Consider the following 19,389-nt stretch of genomic DNA (forward strand, 5'->3'; position numbering starts at 1 on the left):
TCTTGATGAAAGTGAAAGTGGAGAGTGAAACAGTTGGCTTAAAGCTCAACATTCAGAAAACGAAGATCATGGCATCCAGTCCCATCACTTCATGGGAAATAGATGGGGAAACAGTGGCAACACTGTCAGACTTTATTTTTCTGGGCTCCAAAATCACTGCAGGTGGTGACTGCAGCCATGAAGTTAAAAGACGCTTACTCCTTGGAAGGAAAGTTATGACCAACCTAAATAGCATATTGAAAAGCAGAGACATTACTTTGCCAACAAAGGTTCGTCTAGTCAAGGCTATGGTTTTTCCAGTGGTCATGTATGGATGTGAGAGTTGGACTGTGAAGAAGGCTGAGCGCCGAAGAATTGATGCTTTTGAACTGTGGTGTTGGAGAAGACTCTTGAGAGTCCCTTGGACTGCAAGGAGATCCAACCAGTCCATTCTGAAGGAGATCAGCCCTGGGATTTCTTTGGAAGGACTGATGTTGAAGCTGAAACTCCAGTACTTTGGCCACCTGGTACGAAGAGTTGACTCATTGGAAAAGACTCTGATGCTGGGAGGGATTGGGGGCAAGAGGAGAAGGGGACAACAGAGGATGAGATGGCTGGATGGCATCACTGACTCGATGGACGTGAGTGTCAGTGAACTCCGGGAGTTGGTGATGGACAGGGAGGCCTGGAGTGCTGCGATTGATGGGGTCGCAAAGAGTCAGACACGACTGAGCAACTAATCTGATCTGTTCTGATCCTTAGCTCTAAGGAAGGAGAGAAAGTGCCTTTTTAAGTTTGACCATTAAAGGAATGAATGGTTTGCTATATCTAAGGCACAAAAGAAATCACAGAAGACCTTCCAGAAATTATTCTGTGATAAAGATTTACTGGACCCTACTTCCTTCTCTTGAGAGTCTATGGGCTGTAAGAGGAAAGAATTTTCTCCTGGCAGATGTTTTCAGCAGTAGAAGTTGATCACTATATGTAGAGTGAAGAGAACCTTGGATAACATAGAGAAAGTAGAATTACATTTTGTAAAAGTGGAAACTTCCAAGCCCACTGGGTTTTGCAAACCACTTGCAAGTGTGGTTTGATCCTTACTTGTAATACGCTTTCCATAGATCTGAAATTGGCAGCCTGCCAGGAGGATACTAAGGACAGTCTAAAGCTCACAATGAAGATATCAAATAGAAGAAGATGAGCTGTGTCGTTTGCATCCTTACAGTTTTATCAAAGCATTGCTTCAGGACGGAGCATTCCCTCTCTGGATCTCTCTTGATGTATCAGCCAGGATCCTGTTTTCTAAGACTCTGGTACATTCTTTCAGTTGTTTATGTCCCAAAGGAGGAATTCCATCGCTGAATACAACTTGATTCCCATCCGCTTCCATTTCCAGCAAGAGACAGTTTTAACTAAAATCATTTGTGTTTTAAATATCGTTTCTGTGCATGGGCACTGTAAAAAGGAACATTCTACAACATTATTTCCTTAATATTTTAAAAAATATATAAATTAAAAGAAATGTGTGTATTCAGACAGTTATACTGTTGGTACTCTATATAAATATTAAAAGCTCAAAACCATTAAGGAGATTCACTATTAACTATTAACTACATATAGCAAGCTGCAGTGTCAGAGCATAGCAGTGCCTTTGCTAGGATCCGCCTCACAGTGTTTGTGTTGTGGTGTGCATTCTATGAGGTACTCTATGCATTTGTACTGAAGTTGTGCTGGGAGAGTTAAATCTGAGAGGTATCAGGCACCCTAACTCCCCGTCTAACATGTTCCTTTCTTTTCTCTTGTTCCCCTTTACTGAACCATGCGCCTGTCTCACCTCTCCTTCCCTGCCCCAACCTATTTTAGGCTTTGCTAAAATGTGAAATCTTTGGGTCTTTTGACCTGTTTCCTAACAGTCACTTGAAAAGATTAATGAGTTAATTTTGTAATATTTGTATATTCCTCTTTCTTTTTTTTTTTTCCATTTTAAAATCCCTTGGCATTGTAAAAGGGAAATCATTAGAAACTGCTTAGCAGATTAGCATACCATCTTCAAGGATCTGAATGTATTCTCCAGGCCAGTAGTTGTATTTTGTGGACACTGGATTCCAAAGAGTTCTTCCAGGGCCAGAGGAATCCCAGTTTAATGGGAACAGCTCCAACTTATGTTTTGTATATGGGCATTCCAAGCAAAATTTTGTTGCTGAAATTGATTTTATTGCACTGGGGAGAAAAAAGAGAAGATAAACTATTCTTCTAGAATAGTTCCTACTGTTGACTTGTGATCCCTTACGTTGCAGCCCACAATTGATGAGAAAATTCAGCTGGTACCTAAAGCGCAGCTGGGCAGCTGGGGAAAGGGCAGCAGTGGTGGAGCGAAGGCGAGCGAGGCCGGTAAGTGAGGAGTGTCCTTCCTCCGGAAGCTGGCGTGCTGCAGTCATTTCACAAGCGTACGTTTTAGTGCAAGATCTATAAACTAATCACGCCCAGATTTATTGGTGTCCCGCTCTTAACATAATTGAGGGTTTCCTCCTCAGTGTGGATCCTTAGGTATTTTGAATATTTAAAACAAGTTTTTTTTTTTTAATTCAAAAACTATTTAAAACTTTAATCTGTTTGATTCCTTTGTTGTTTTGTTGCTTTTTACAAATTCAATATAATTAGAAAAGTTACTGGGACTCCAAATTAAAATGGAAACTCATATTACTGAGTAAAGTAATATTATTACCCAGAAGCATTTAACTTTAGGGTGTTGCGAAAGAAAAAACAATTCGATTAAAATATTTTTCAAAATCTATGTCAGAAGTAGATTTTGAGAGACTTGACTTTAGGACTCACATACTTGGATCATAACAATTAAACTTCATTGTTAACAACCTTCCCATATTTCCCTTCTGTTACATAATTTTGACCTTTTTTCTTTTAAATTAAATTGTTCACTTAAACTCACATCCATACTTTTACATAAATGACATCACAGCATTTTTTAAGTTAAATATTTTCTTTTGGTTTCGCTTGCCTTCTTTCTTCCCCTATTTACCATTCCTAGGCCCTACTTAGGATAATTTAGTTATATTTTTAAAGGAGCAGATAGTTGTAATGAATAAATATTTATAAATTCTTTTTTACATACAAAGTCTTTCTAACACAGTGCTTCTAAGAGTATGGTCTGTGGACCAGGAGATTGGCGTCAGCTGGTTAGGCTCGTCAGCTGGCCACGGGCCCTTCCCCACGAAGGCAGATCAGTTAGAAGCTGCATTTTAGTCATGTGATTTATATTTCTTTCTCACTCCTTAATATCTATAGATGCCTTAAGATCAAGTGCTTCCAGTTTAAACAGATTCTCTGCTTTGCAACCTCCAGCACCTTCAGGGTCTGCGTCATCCACACCTCTAGAGTTTGATTCCCGGCGGACCTTAACTAGGTAAGCAGTCTGCACATTAATAAAGATTGACCTGCTTGTCAGGCTGGCTGGCTGTCCAACACAACACACGCTCTCTCTCTCTCTGTGATGATAATCCCTATGGGTAGATTCATTTCATCACTAAAGTTGATTTCCTCCAAGATAAGGAAGTTATGGAGTTCAGATAAGGTGGAAGGGATATCCAATAGCTTGCTCCACTCAGAGAGCCAGGCCCAGCCAACGAGCCCCGGGAGCTTGTGTCAGGGCTCCGCAAGGTGAGGCTGCAGGCGCTCCAGAGAAACTAGCAAGCACCCTCAGGCTGCAACCCTCAAGCTGAGTGAAAGGGCCTGACCGCCCACCCGTGGATTCCTCTGTCACACTGTTCTTGCAGTTATATTTGAGGTTGCCTTTTATTTTTCACTACTCTGTATTCTGCTATCTTTCTACTTTGATTTTTGTAGGATTCGTACAGTCAGGTGTTCCGTTGGCTAGTTTACACAGAGTGGGTGAGAACCTGTAGTATAGTGACAGAATAAAATGTTTTGATGTAGGTGCTTTTGGAACTGAGTTTCTTTAACCTCGCAAACTTTTGCTTTTTATTATTATAAATTAATGTGACTAGGTGGGTTTCCTAAGCTATATTACTATTCCTTTGGCTTCTGAAACAAAATATAGCACAGGTGAACTTTTAAACAGTAACCTAGATTGTCATTGAGCATCAGTTGTGCTCCTGAGGTGTTTGTGACTCTTTCAGTTCAGTTCAGTGCAGTTGCTCAGTCGTGTCCGACTCTGCGACTCCATGAACTGCAGCACACCAGGCCTCCCTGTCCATCACCAGCTCCCAGAGTTCACTCAGACTCACGTCCATCGAGTCAGCGATGCCATCCAGCCATCGCATCCTCTGTCGTCCCCTTTTCCTCCTGCCCCCAATCCCTCCCAGCATCAGAGTCTTTTCCAATGAGTCAGCTCTTCGTACCAGGTGGCCATAGTACTGGAGTTTCAGCTTTAGCATCATTCCTTCCAAAGAAATCCCAGGGCTGATCACCTTCAGAATGGACTGGTTGGATCTCCTTGCAGTCCAGGGGACTCTCAAGAGTCTTCTCCAACACCACAGTTCAAAAGCATCAATTCTTCGGCACTCAGCCTTCTTCACAGTCCAACTCTCACATCCATACATGACCACTGGGAAAACGATAGCCTTGACTAGATGGACCTTTGTTGGCAAAGTAATGTCTCTGCTTTTCAATATGCTATCTAGGTTGGTCATAACTTTCCTTCCAAGGAGTAAGCGTCTTTTAACTTCATGGCTGCAGTCACCATCTGCAGTGATTTTGGAGCCCAAAAAAATAAAGTCTGACTGTTTCCACTGTTTCCCATCTATTTCCCATGAAGTGATGGGACAGGATGCCATGATCTTTGTTTTCTGAATGTTGAGCTTTAAGCCAACTTTTTCACTCTCCTCTTTCACTTTCATCAAGAGGCTCTTTAGTTTTTCTTCACTTTCTGCCATAAGGGTGGTGTCATCTGCATATCTGAGGTTATTGATATTTCTCCTGGCAATCTTGAGTCCAGCTTGTGCTTTTTCCAGCCCAGCATTTCTCATGGTGTACTCTCTTTTCCCTGCTATAAATGTCCCCTGATGGCTGTGCTTTTTGAGGACTGTGTCTGTTCCTGCATAGTGATTAGACCTGTTGTCTTTCCTGTAGGTCTTCCTTTTCTCATTTTAAATTCACCATTGCTGATCTCTCTTGGGCTGAGGACCTGTTTGCCGCACTGGTTAGAATTGTCTGAGAGAAGAGTAGGAAGACAGGAAGATTCTCTCCTAAAATGAAAGTAGTGTGTGATTTGGGCTATTCAAAAACTTTCCACGACTTGGTCCTCAGATATTTTCCATGTATTTGAAATTTCTGAATAAATATCATTGTAAAGTTTGTAAGACAGTAAAACCATATTATTTTGGTACTCTGTTTCCCTTTTATTCACTTAGCTCATACACTCATCAGTCTTTCTTCTTAAAAGATATTTTAAAATTTAGACAAGGAATTGCCATTGGCATTTAAAATTTTCAAGTGGTATCCCTTTAACATTTAAGGAAAAGCTAAAACACATCTTAATCTCGTTAAAGCACTGATTTTACTTGTTTATGTAAATAATTATACTTTGGCGTGTAATTGGTGCCTCATACATCTAAAGTTGTCTGTGAAAAGTTCTCCTGCATACTTAGAAAGTCTTGGTGTTGTTTTATAATTTGAATACAGAGGGAATGGAGGTGGTCTTTATTTTGAGAAGTGTTGTTTTGTCTTTGAAGTCGAGGAAGCACGGGCAGGGAGAAGAATGACAAGCCCCTCCAGCCTGCAGCAGCTCGGCCGAACACTTTCATGAGGGGTGGCAGCAGTAAAGACCTGTTAGACAATCAGTCTCAGGAGGAGCAGCGGAGGGAGATGCTGGAGACCGTGAAGCAGCTCACAGGAGGCATGGACGTGGAGAGGAGCAGCGCTGAGGCGGAGCGGAGCAGGACCAGGGAGCCAGGTGAGGGGCTCTGTATGAACAGACACAGGTGAAGACTGGGGCCTTCAATTTGGGAGGAGAAAAAGACAAGGAGACTTTGTGCCTGAGTAGATTTTCAGAATCAATACATGTTAACAGCACACAAGCCAGTGCTCTAAAAGTTAGAGGATATCTTCCTAATCTCACGGTTCTCGTTCCCCAGGTATCCATTGTTCAGCAGTGTGTAAATTTTCCCCTTCACTATTAAAAGCGATGCAGATAAGGGCCTTTTGCTGTATCTTGAGCGATACGAACTTCCTCCAACGTCCCTCAGTTGCACCCCCGTGTGCATTAGAGTGTGTGTCCTTGGTGAATGGTAAAAGTGAAAGCTACTCAGTCCTGTCTGACCGTTTGCAGCCCCGTGTACAGTCCATGGAATTCTCTAGGCCAGAATACTGGAGTGGGTAGCCTCCCTTCTCCAAGGTATCCTGTGTACAGCCCCTCACATGTATGAAAATCCTGAAACTGTTGGGCCACCACAGGGCAAACCAGAGAGAAAGTATCAGATGGTCTTTTATTACCTTCATCTTGGAAGCTCTGTGGGTTTTGTACATGTTGAGCATGTATGTGCTTAGAGGACCAACTCAGGTAGTGCTCTAAAAACTGCCTCGTGTTTAACCGATCTGATTTTCAGTTTCCTCATCTCTTACATGGGGATAACAAGTGTACTAATTCTGTAGTTATTGTGAAGGTTAAAAATGATAATACGTGTAAATACTTTGAACATTACCTGGTAAACACAAAGCTTGCAAAAAGGTCTTAGATGTCTTAATGATGATAATGACAGTGATGAAAAAGTTTTTAAATCTTAATCCTGAAGTAATATGGTTGTTTTATAACATTTTCCTAGCTTTCAATTTTGTTTCACTATTTAAATTATGTCTCTTAACTGTAGTTTCTAAATGGATTTCACAGGAAAATTGAAATGTCTTTTCCCGACTGATGAGGACTTCAGATCTTTTCAGTTTTAAGGACGTGTGGCTTTCTTCTGCATGCTGGGTGGTTTGGGAGCCTAACAAGATAGGGTATGAGAAGCGTCTGGTGTGTAGTGGACACTGTGGCACAGCTGCCCTCCGCACGCTTAACTGTCTGGGTCATTTGTTCATTTGCCACGTGCACCTGGGCACCAGTCCCTGCTCTTGGTCTTCTGTCTCCTGGGTCAAAGAGAAGTTTATCAAATAACCCCATGAAAGATGATACACGTGGTAACCCAAGGATCGAAAGAGAGATGAAACCGAGGACGGTCTCGGAATGCAGGAACGGCAAAACCAGACCCTGGTGTCCTTCCCTCCCCCGTGGTGTGGCTCCTAATGGATTTCAGGTCCTCCTGAGCAGTGTCGCCTGTCTCCCCTCCTGCCCCGTAGGGAGAAGTTACCTGCCTTACTCTTCCCCCACCCAGGATACGTGCCACATCCAATCAGCAAATGACCCACAAGACCCCTAGCCCACTCCTTGTTCCCTGGATATGAAAGTGGACTAAGGACCACTGTTCAAGGTCAGGTCTTCCTTGAGCTGGCCTGCTGTTCTAGAGCGTCTCCCGCTGTAATGAACTTTATGCTCCTCTCCTGCCTCATGTCTGGAAATTCTTTTCCAACCCTCACACGGACCATGACAGTATAGAAGTACAAAATGAGAAAAACGCTATGAAAGAAACCTAGTTATAAGAGAGTACTTACTTACCAGACACAGGGGAATGTTAGAGAAGGCTTCCCTCGGGTCTGAAGGAAAGAGGAGTTAAAACAGGTTTGCAGGGAGGGACAGGCGAGGGGCAGAGAGAGACAGCATTCCATGTAGGAGGAGCACTGTGAACAGAGTATTCGTCGGTGGAGCCATGGCGTACTCAAGCAACTGCAGAAGCCAGCGTGGCTGTAGCTCTGTGCACGCCTGTGCGACTTAGCGGGCCTCGCGTGCCCTCCATCATTGAAGCAGTGGAGAGCAATCAAAATACAGGAAGGAAATGCAGCATACTCTAGGGAAACATTCCTTCACCGTGTTGTGTACTTGAAGCTGATATAATACTGTAGATAATTCTGTTAATCAACTATACCTTGATTTTTTTAAAAAAGGAACAAAAAATGCTAATTATAAAAATTTATCAACATCTCAATCCCTTGTAGCTGTTGTGGACTATGAAGTTATTTAGTATGTGTGTATTCTAAAATCGTGTTTCTGTATTCTACTTTTAGGTGGCTTGCTTTGTCACATTTGTATCTGTTTTAATGCTTTTACTTAAAAAAAAAATGTAACAGAACATGTATATTATCAACCATAATTCTACCATTTTAATGATAATTTTTGTCATTTTTCCTTTCTCACTATTTTATCCTCACTAGTGACAAAACCGGAAATTCCAGTAACATCAGCCTCTGACAAGCCTGCGTTGTCAGAGGAAGAGATGGAGAGGAAGTCCAAATCTATCATTGATGAGTTTCTACACATTAATGATTTTAAGGTAAACAACAATTTTTAAAAAGGAAGCAACAGCACAGAAAGGCCTGTGATAGGAGACAGCGGAACTTCACAGGAGACAGTGTGACTTGGTTTTGGTCTAGATCAGTTATTGTGAACTGATGAGACCTCGAGCGAGTGATCCCAGCCCTGCTCGGTTCAGTTTGCACAACTGATACACTCCTGCCCAGTGCGCTCTTTTATATGGATACTGTGGTTCACAGGATCAACTGGCAGGGAGGGAGAGCCGGTATCAGTCCCTCCCCACTGCAGGATAACCAAATTTACTTTGACATTAATGAACAAAAACAACACAGTATCATTATGAGGAATTCCTGGCTCCTTATATTACCTGTCTTTTCATCAACATTCTCATAGGAACTTTAAAGTACAGCTGACATTACTTTTTCTTTACTTCATAAGTAAAACTGAGGCACAAGAGAGTAATGTGTTGGGGTCAGACAGCCTAAGTGAAACATTTCAAGATGTAGCTTTCAGTTTGCCCTTCTTTAACCTTAATCTTCTCCTGATCTTCATTTTAAGGTAGCAGTGAGTAAGATACACACACTGCCTGACTTCATGAGCCTTGTAGTCTTAAGTTAGAGACAGATCATGAACAGATAAAGTCCACAAAGTGTTCAATTGTGGTTAAAATAAATGCTAGGAGACCTGTAGGATCTTAGGAGAGATCATATAATGGGACCTGGTTTAGGGATCTGGGGTCATCAAAGGCTTATCTGTTAAAATTATTTGTCAGATACATTAACTACTTTTGCTTTGCTAAAAGCTTACCGAAATTGTCCAAAATTTAGAAATAGGAAGGTTTTACTCATGAGCAAGTTAGAGTACTTTTCAGAAAGTACTCTTGAAAATGCAGCAAAAATAAGAACACTAACTGGAATAATCCAAAGAACAGACTTCATATATTGTGATTTGTTAGAATCCTGGAAAATAAATAGTATTCTTATAAATTGGCAGCACGGTTTTTTGTTTTTTGTTTTGTTAACTGTCTGAGCCACCAGGGAAGCCCCTAGCACAGCTAGAGGTGCAAGAGGAAGGGGGCATATGTATACCTATTGCTGATTCATATTGATGTATGGCAGAAGCCATCACAATTTTGTAAAGTAATTATCTTCTAATGAAAATAAAAGTAAAATAAAATTGAAAAATAGAAAAGAAAGCTGAGGTGCAAAGGTGTAACGTAACTTGCTCTCAGTTCAGTTCAGTTCAGTTCAGTTCAGTCGCTCAGTCGTGTCCGACTCTTTGTGACCTCATGAATCACAGCACGCCAGGCCTCCGTATCCATCACCAACTCCCAGAGTTCACTCAAACTCATGTGCATCGAGTCGGTGATGCCATCCAGCCATCTCATCCTCTATCGTCCCCTTTTCCTCCTGCCCCCAATCCCTCCCAGAATCAGAGTCTTTTCCAGTGAGTCAACTCTTCGCATGAAGTGGCCAAAGTACTGGCGTTTCAGCTTTAGCATCATTCCTTCCAAAGAACACCCAGGGCTGATCTCCTTTAGAATGGACTGGTTGGATCTCTTTGCAGTCCAAGGGACTTTCAAGAGTCTTCTCCAACACCACAGTTCAAAAGCATCAATTCTTCGGCGCTCAGCTTTCTTCACAATCCAACTCTCACATCCATACATGACCACTGGGAAAACGATAGCCCTGACTAGACGGACCTTTGTTGGCAAAGTAATGTCTCTGCTTTTGAATATGCTGTCTAGGTTGGTCATAACTTTCCTTCCAAGGAGTAAGCATCTTTTAATTTCATGACTACAGTCACCATCTGCAGTGATTTTGGAGCCCCAAAAAATAAAGTCTTGACACTGTTTCCACTGTCAGATAAATGGCAGACTCAGGATTCAAATCCAAGCTTCCAGCTTCAGAACAGAAGCTATACTTTTTCTTCCTACCTTTTGGGTATTGGTGTGTCATGCTAAAGGCTTATTGCAGAGCTCATTCTAAGGAAGATTTTTCCCAAACATTTTAATAGGTGCTATAGTTAACAGTAATACAAATGAGTATTTATTGAGCCCTTGTTTTGTGTTTAGCAATATGCCAAGTACTTATATATATTATATGCAGTCCTCACAGTAACCTTGTGATAGGAAGTCAAAGCTGAGAGATTAAGTAACATTCCTGAACTCACACAATAGCAAGTAAGTGGCAGAACCAGGGTTCAAACATATTTGTCTGACTCCACACCTTGTGTTTTTAGCCTCTGTGAGATGTATATGTTGAGCACCTGAAGTGTGTCACCCACATTAAGGAATGCATGCGTGTGTGTTATTTGCTCAGTTGTGTCCAACTTGTTGCGCCATGGACTCTAGCCCACCAGGCTTCTTTGTCCATGGGGATTCTCCAGGCAAGAATACTGGAGTGAGTTGCTGTGCCCTCCTCCAGAGGATCTTCCCAACCCAGGGATTGAACCCAGGTCTCCCACGTTGCAGGCAGATTCTTTACTGTCTGAGCCACCAGGGAAGCCCAAGAATACTGGAGTGGGTAGCATATCCCTTCTCCAGGGGATCTTCCCAAACCAGGAATCAAACAGGAGTTTCCTGCATTGCAGACGAGTTCTTTATCAGCTGAGCTACCAGGGAAGCCCATTTTAAGGAATACTTCCTGTAAATATTGTAGTATATGTACTGAATAGCATAATCTGTTTTTATGGGTCTTTTACCGAGCTTATGTTCTAGTGGGTGATACAGACAAAGCTGTCCTAAAAATAGGTAATAACTAAATAAGCAGCTTCTACAAAAAGAAAGTGTTTCAGTGCAAAGAAGTAAGATTAGATGGTATGATAACCAGTCACAGGGATTCTAGGAGGTATCATTTCAGGTTAGAGGTCAAAAACAAGAAACAAAACATTAGAAACTAGGGAGAAGGGTAAGATTATGAACTGCTGTGAACTTAGAAACTTCGCATTAGTAGTTCCATGATATAGTTAGTTGGCCCAGTATGCAGATGCGGTGACTAAATTCTCATTGGAAGACAATCACTTCAGGTATAATATTGAGCATTGAGTATTTGCTTTCATTTTTACTCTCTCCTGAAAAGGCTTTATAATGATGATGATAGGCTTAAAATGAGGTAAAACCCCACAAGGATAAAAAGCATAAGCTGTAGAAAGCAGCACCATTCTGGAAGCTAGAAGGAGGGGTGGTAACTTAGCATTCGATGAATGTGTGTGAGATACAGATGGGGCTGGAAACAGACAGACTGATTGGGTAAAGTGTATGTAAGAAACAGTCTTATGTGACAGTTGTCTTAAAAGTAAGCCAGAAAGAAAAACACCAATACAGTGTATACTAACGCATATATATGGAATTTAGAAAGATGGTAACAATAACCCTGTGTACGAGACAGCAAAAGAGACACTGATGTATAGAACAGTCTTATGGACTCTATGGGAGAGGGAGAGGGTGGGAAGATTTGGGAGAATGGCATTGAAACATGTAAAATATCATGTATGAAATGAGATGCCAGTCCAGGTTCGATGCACGATACTGGATGCTTGGGACTAGTGCACTGGGACGACCCAGAGGGATGGTATGGGGAGGGAGGAGGGAGGAGGGTTCAGGATGGGGAACACATGTATACCTGTGGCGGATTCATTTTGATAATTGGCAAAACTAAAAGAATTATGTAAAGTTTAAAAATAAAATTTAAAAAATAATAAAAATAAATAAATAAATGCCATCAATAATCATATGTATAAAAAAAAAAAAAGTGCCAGTGTCATGAAAACACAAAGGAGAGAAGAATCTAAAGAGAGAATTCTGTGACGGTTCAGTGTTTGGAACTTGGCGCTTTCACTGCTAGGACCCTGGGTTTGATCCCTAGCTGGAGAACTAAGATCCTGGAGGATGGGCAACATGGCCAAAAACAAAGGTAGAGAGACATCATGACGAGTGACGTTGGGTTTTCAGTTGGATCCTAGAACAATGAAAAAGCTATATTGGACATTTGGGGACAGTTGTGGAAATTCCAGTATGTACTATATATCAGATATTTAGTTGATGTTACTGTGTGAATGTTGAATTTCTTAGATACATATATAAGAAAACCAGCAATTGATTAAATTGCAGTAAAGGTATGTCGGTGTACCTTTTATTACTCTTTAATTTCTCTATATTTTGAAAATATTTTAGATAAAAAGTTGACACGGGAGGAGGTATTAAATAACTTAACAGAGGGGAGATAAACAGTGGTGAAAACGCGTAGACCTGCCTTACTCACGGCTTCTGTCAGGAGACTGCCCTTCTCACATGCATCTTCCCCCTCACAAGAACTGCTCTCATCAGATGTTGAATCACAGGATTTTGAACTCACACACGTTGAGGTAGCTGAGGGCAGGGAGGTGATTGGTGATTGAGTGACCCTGCTGCCAGGCTTTTATTGTCCAGAACAGAGATACTGACCTAGCCAGATCATCCCGTGGTAAGAACCAGTCTACAAGCCCCATATCCCAAGATCTTCCTAAAAGATTTTTAGTACTTCAGCTAACCATGTCAACCTTACTATAAAAGGAAGACATTTTTCTTTGAAGATTTTCATACTGAGACAGAATTACCTCAGTTATCTCAGAATTAAGGCCTTTGAATCATGACACGAATTTCTGTTTAAATATTATTTCATAATATACCATTTCAAGTTTCTGAGTGATCATAATATAGATCCATGTTGTGTAATAAAGGACATTTTTGGCTCTGGTCTTTTGAGTGATCTTTAAGAAGATGTTAACCTAAACACATTAGCCTTACAAAGATGCACTTTTATTTTTAAATATGCCGAATAGTATTGCCCATATTATCCTGCATTTTACTGAGCTATATTAATGTTTAGCTATTTATATATATGAAACTATCTTGCTCTTTTCTACCAATTTTGTCATAAGTAAATGTTTTTAAACTTATTTTAACACTCTGGCAATTCGAGTAAGCTTATTTATTTTGGAGTAAGCTTTTATTTGCTGTTTGAACAGGAAGCCATGCAGTGTGTGGAAGAGCTGAACGCCCAGGGCCTGCAACACGTGTTCGTGAGGACGGGAGTGGAGTCCACCCTGGAAAGGAGCCAGATCACCCGGGATCACATGGGCCAGTTACTGTATCAGCTGGTGCAGTCAGAAAAGCTCAGCAAACAGGACTTTTTCAGAGGGTCAGTATCCTACTCAACAGTAGTGGTCAGTTACTAGGCTCTTTCATAGTAGTTAATTTTAAGAGTACATATCTTTTTAAGTATTTAGCAGTTTCCATAGGTTAAAATTGTATCTGCCATAGTATGTTGGTGTATATTATATTGACAGTATGTATGTTGGTTCATATGATGGCTTTTGATAGATTGTGCTAGTGGTTATTTTCTGATTTTCTGTATCTAATTGTAGATAGACACATATTATGATGCAAGTCAGATAACAGACCCTCTTAACTACCAAGAAACTCAGAGCTCCTCATCAGCCTACATGTAAACCCTGAGAAAAAAGCTTTCCTTTGTGATAAAAATTTTGGAAAATTAAACTAAAAAAGCTTCATCCTTTAAACCATGGTTCATTTTGGCCAAGAAATGCTTGTCTGTCTACTCTACCCCAATAGAAGCATATGTAACTCCACAGTTGTTAATGATTAGGTTTATTCTAGGTTGGTTTCATTATAATTTCTCTTGATGGCTGAGTTGATGAAGTTTGGCTGTCACTTGTGTTAAATCCTGTGTGCTCAGAATCTGGTTCTCTTTGTGATCATCCGCAGATGCATGCATGGATCAGGTTCTTTGTGGCACAATCACAGAATCTTACCCAGGCTTATGTTTTAAAATAAAAATCTTTTTTGTGGTCTTATAAATTAAATGCACATGATGAAATACCACCATATATCTCTCAGATATGGCCAGCCTCTTAGAAAGGTGTAATTATTAAATGCCAGGGTTGAATATACCTAGGAATAACTATTCATTTGATTTTTCTGAGGAATAATGGCACTGTCCTCAGGGTCCCAGAAGATGTATATTTGTTCCTAGAATCATTAAAAAGTTATACTGCATCAATAAGTTAGATTTCAGTGACTTGACTTGACTAGATTAAGGCTATCTGACTCAGTTAGTAAGAAACTTTGGCCCCCTCACTCCAGTAGCCAACCCGTATAAATAATAAGAGCAAATGAGGTTATTTATAGCCTCACAAATTGAGATCTGCCCCTAGCCAACTTGGAACTATAGTTTTAATAATAACTATTATGTTAACTTATAAATATTTGCTTTTTGCCCAGATATTATGATATATTCACCAGAAAATTTTGAAAATGAGAATGCTACATTACCAGTTACCATTTTCTCTCTTTCTTCAAACTATAGTCAGAAGTTGATTCATCCCTGAAAAGCCCTCACAGAGTTGTTCTAGCTTCATTGGCCTTGACTGAAGTTGAGAGGTGCTAGCTTGGTTTCCAGGCTATCTCGAACATTTTCATTTCCCTGAGGAAAAATTACCACATCCAGACACGGTGTCCACACTTGCTTTGGGAGTGGTGCTGTTGTGGCTGTTGGCAACACTGCCACAACCACGTTTCACATAGACCGAAAGGGGCACACCTGTGTCTCAGTAGCTGCTTCCGCTTTCCCTGTCCCTGCTTCCTCTGCAGCTCGTGATAACACAGCAGCTTCTGACTTAGCTTTTGATACTTAGTTAGACCTAACCAGGTTATCCTTAGACAAGACCCCTAGGAAGATCCCTGTTCCTTCCTAAATAGAAAGCTCTGGCAATTTTTTCTAAGGTGGAAACTAAGAGATAGCCCCATGTTAGTATCCACAAAGAACCTTCTTGCACATTGAACCATAGTTTCCCAGTTACTTCTGAAACTTAAGTTATAAATAGATCATATTGTCCAGAGAAGCCATTTCATTGGAGCCACCGAAATGCCCTGTCTTCTATCTCTTTTAGTCCCAGTGTCCAAAGATCTCTGTCCTTACTCAGCACTGTGAGGGGGGCGTCAGTGTCAGCTTTCTGGATGCTGATACTGTTAAATGCCAACTTCTGAGCAACTGTGGCTTCCCTGGTGGCTCAGACAGTAGAGCGTCTATCTGCAATGCGGGAGCCCCGGGTTCGATCCCTGGGTTTGGAAGATCCTCTACAGAAGGAAATGGCAACCCACTTCAGTATTCTTGCCTGTAAAATCCTTTGAACAGAGGAGCCTGATGGTCCATGGAGGTTGCAAATAGTCGGACACAACTGAGTGACTAGCACAATGCTTTCTGAACAATTAAAGCCGTTTCTGCCTAGTTGCCCAAGCCAGTGATGATTCTGGAAAACAAAAAAGAAGACCTCCAAGTTTACTGGGCCCTGATCAGCCAACGGTTAATCTGTGGTTTCTCCTCAGTTCAATTCAGTCGCTCAGTCGTGTCCGACTCTTTGCGACCCCATGAATCACAACACGCCAGGCCTCCCTGTCTATCACCAACTCCCAGAGTTCACTCAAACTGATGTCTATCGAGTTGATGATGCCATCCAGCCATCTCATCCTCTGCCGTCCCCTTCTCCTCCTGCCCCCAATTCCTCCCAGCATCAGAGTCTTTTCCAGTGAGTCAGCTCTTCGCATGAGGTGGCCAAAGTATTGGAGTTTCAGCTTTAGCATCAGTCCTTCCAATGAACACCCAGGACTGATCCTCTTTAGAATGGACTTGTGGGATCTGCTTGCAGTCCAGGGGACTCTCAAGAGTCTTCTCCAACACCACAGTTCAAAAGCATCAATTCTTCGGCACTCAGCTTTCTTCACAGTCCAACTCTCACATCCATACATGACCACTGGAAAAACCATAGCCCTGACTAGACGGACCTTTGTTGGCAAAGTAATGTCTCTTCTTTTCAATATGCTATCTAGGTTGGTCAAAACTTTCCTTCCAAGGAGTAAGTGTCTTTTAATTTCATGGCTGCAGTCACCATCTGCAGTGATTTTGGAGCCCCGAAAAATAAAGTCTGACACTGCTTCCACTGTTTCCCCACCTACTTCCCATGAAGTGACAGGACCAGATGCCATGATCTTCATTTTCTGAATGTTGAGCTTTAAGCCAACCTTTTCACTCTCCTCTTTCACTTTCATCAAGAGGCTCTTTAGCTCCTCTTCACTTTCTGCCATAAGGGTGGTGTCATCTGGGTATCTAAGGTTATTGATATTTCTCCCGGCAATCTTGATTCCAGCTTATGCTTCTTCCAGCCCAGCGTTTCTCATGATGTACTCTGCATATAAGTTAAATAAGCAGGGTGACAATATACAGCCTTGACATACTCCTTTTCCTATTTGGAACTAGTCTGTTATTCCATGTCCAGTTCTAACTGTTGCTTCCTGACCTGCGTACAGGTTTCTCAAGAGGCAGGTCAGGTGGTCTGGTATTCCCATCTCTTGAAGAATTTTTCATAGTTTATTGTGATCCACACAGTCAAAGGCTTTGGCATAGTCAATAAAGCAGAAATAGATGTTTTTCTGGAACTCTCTTGCTTTTTCGATGATCCAGCAGATGGTGGCAATTTGATCTCGTGTTCCTCTGCCTTTTCTAAAACCAGCTTAAACATCTGGAAGTTCACGGTTCACGTATTGCTGAAACCTGGCTTGGAGAATTTTGAGTATTACTTTACTAGCGTGTGAGATGAGTGCAATTGTGTGGTAGTTTGAGCATTCTTTGGCATTGCCTTTCTTTGGGATTGGAATGAAAACTGACCTTTTCCAGTCCTGTGGCCACTGCTGAGTTTTCCAAATTTGCTGGCATATTGAGTGCAGCACTTTCACAGCATCATCTTTCAGGATTTGAAATAGCTCCACTGGAATTCCATCACCTCCACTAGCTTTGTTCGTAGTGATGCTTCCTAAGGCCCACTTGACTTCACATTCCAGGATGTCTGGCTCTAGGTGAGTGATCACACCATCATGATTATCTGGGTCATGAAGATCTTTTTTGTACAGTTCTTCTGTGTATTCTTGCCACCTCTTCTTAATATCTTCTGCTTCTGTTAGGTCCCTACCATTTCTGTCCTTTATCGAGCCCATCTTTGCATGAAATGTTCCCTTGGTATCTCTGATTTTCTTGAAGAGATCCCTAGTCTTTCCCATTCTATTGTTTCCCTCTTTCTTTGCATTGATCACTGAGGAAGGCTTTCTTATCTCTCCTTGCTATTCTTTGGAACTCTGCATTCAGATGCTTATATCTTTCCTTTTCTCCTTTGCTTTTCGCTTCTCTTCTTTTCACAGCTGTTTGTAAGGCCTCCTCAGCAGCTGTTTTGCTTTTTTTGCATTTCTTTTCCATGGAGATGGTCTTGATCCTTGTCTCCTGTACAGTGTCATGAACCTCCTTCCATAGTTCATCAGACACTCTTATCTATCAGATCTAATTCCTTAAATCTATTTCTCACTTCCACTGTATAATCATAAGGGATTTGATTTAGGTCATACCTGAATGGTTTAGTGGTTTTCCCTACTTTCTTCAATTTAAGTCTGAATTTGGCAATAAGGAGTTCATGATCCCAGTCTTGTTTTTGCTGACTGTATAGAACTTCTCCATCTTTGGCTGCAAAGAATATAATCAGTCTGATTTCAGTGTTGACCATCTGGTGATGTCCATGTGCAGAGTCTTCTCTTGTGTTGTTGGAAAAGGGTGTTTGCTATGACCAGTGCGTTCTCTTGGCAAAACTCTATTAGTCTTTGCCCTGCTTCATTCCGTATTCCAAGGCCAAATTTGCCTGTTACCCCAGGTTTTTTTGACTTCCTATTTTGCATTCCAGTCCCCTATATGTGGTTTCTCCTACAGCTGCCCAAAGCATACATTGCTACTTGAAGAGTAAGATAGACTAGACAGATGTTTCAGATAGCCTCTCTGTGTCAAGTGGTTTATAAACAAAGCTTAGATCCTTTGCAGTTTTCTTTAAAAGATGTTTTATCAACTCTGAGCATAGTAGTTGGTATATATAAAACATTTACACAAGATCAAACCATCCCCTTGGAATTTTCAGGACTTGGATCTAAATACTCTATGATGCAAATCAGATATGTGTGTAGGTAAGCACATTATTGTGTAGGTAGATTCATTTCAGATAATGTGGTATAGTCGTTTAATATCATGGCCTCAGGAAACTTCTAAAAACTGTCTGGTAAAGGTAGTTGAATGTAGCTCACTGTTCACCATGGAATTGGAATCTCTTTGAAAGTGTTTTGAACAAGTGAAAATGTAATAAACAAGTGAAAAGCAGGACAAAAGTTGGAGCTGACTAGAGACCCAAAATATTTGCCCTTCAAGCAATTTCGATATATTAATATTTTACTTTCGGAGATACTTATTGGGAAGGAAATTCTTATCTCCTCCTTGACTACTCATGGAACTTTTCTTGCCACTTAAGGCAATTCTACTTTGGTAAAAGACACTGGAGCTTAAGTGGACAAGCAGACTAAGTTCCATATGCAAAATTGTAGAGGTGCTTCTTAACAAGTGAAGGCTCCATTCCCTCTCATAGGTGAGGTAATAGTCTTTTTCTGTGGTATTCCTTTGAAAATGGTACTGGAATATAAGAAGGGTCTTTATCTTTTTATTTATTTCTTTGTTTTACATCTAGTTAGATTCTCTAATGATCAGCACAATAATACCAGGCCAGCTTAATTTTGAGATGTCTTCACTATTTCTTCTTTGATTATTTACAACAAGATTTGTATTTTTATTAAAGTTATCATAATGCAAAATTATGGAAGATGCTGCCTGACAAGATCATTTCCAGCAATGGTAGATTATTTTGCCTTTTAGCAGATGTCTAATCAGAACTTTACTGCATTAAAAAATTAAAATTAAAAAATATATTTCTAACTTTTAATAATGTATTGCTTTCTTCAACTAAATTTTAGGATCGCAATATATAAAATAAGTAAAAATAGAGTTTCTCTAGTTGAAATGGGGTGAGGGATGTTTGAAGTCCCATTGGTGGACCTCCCAGAAGTGCAATTTAGTGGGTGTGGTAGTCACTATATACCACGAAGCAAGGCTGTG

At 40.9% G+C, this 19,389-nt stretch overlaps 1 protein-coding gene across 2 annotated transcripts in view; it reads left to right on the top strand.

The window, feature by feature from the left end:
* Nucleotides 1–19,389, top strand: part of EIF4G3 (eukaryotic translation initiation factor 4 gamma 3) — a 353,949-nt gene that overhangs the window by 313,031 nt on the left and 21,529 nt on the right. For both annotated transcript variants that reach the window (XM_061394178.1, XM_061394181.1), the window contains 5 exons: nucleotides 2,277–2,370; nucleotides 3,283–3,400; nucleotides 5,688–5,908; nucleotides 8,260–8,378; nucleotides 13,367–13,539. In XM_061394178.1, coding sequence (XP_061250162.1) covers nucleotides 2,277–2,370; nucleotides 3,283–3,400; nucleotides 5,688–5,908; nucleotides 8,260–8,378; nucleotides 13,367–13,539 — 725 coding nt within the window. The remainder of the gene's footprint in view (nucleotides 1–2,276; nucleotides 2,371–3,282; nucleotides 3,401–5,687; nucleotides 5,909–8,259; nucleotides 8,379–13,366; nucleotides 13,540–19,389) is intronic.

The sequence above is a fragment of the Bos javanicus genome, chromosome 2 (genome assembly GCF_032452875.1).
Source record: "Bos javanicus breed banteng chromosome 2, ARS-OSU_banteng_1.0, whole genome shotgun sequence".
Taxonomy (NCBI): Eukaryota; Metazoa; Chordata; class Mammalia; order Artiodactyla; family Bovidae; genus Bos; species Bos javanicus.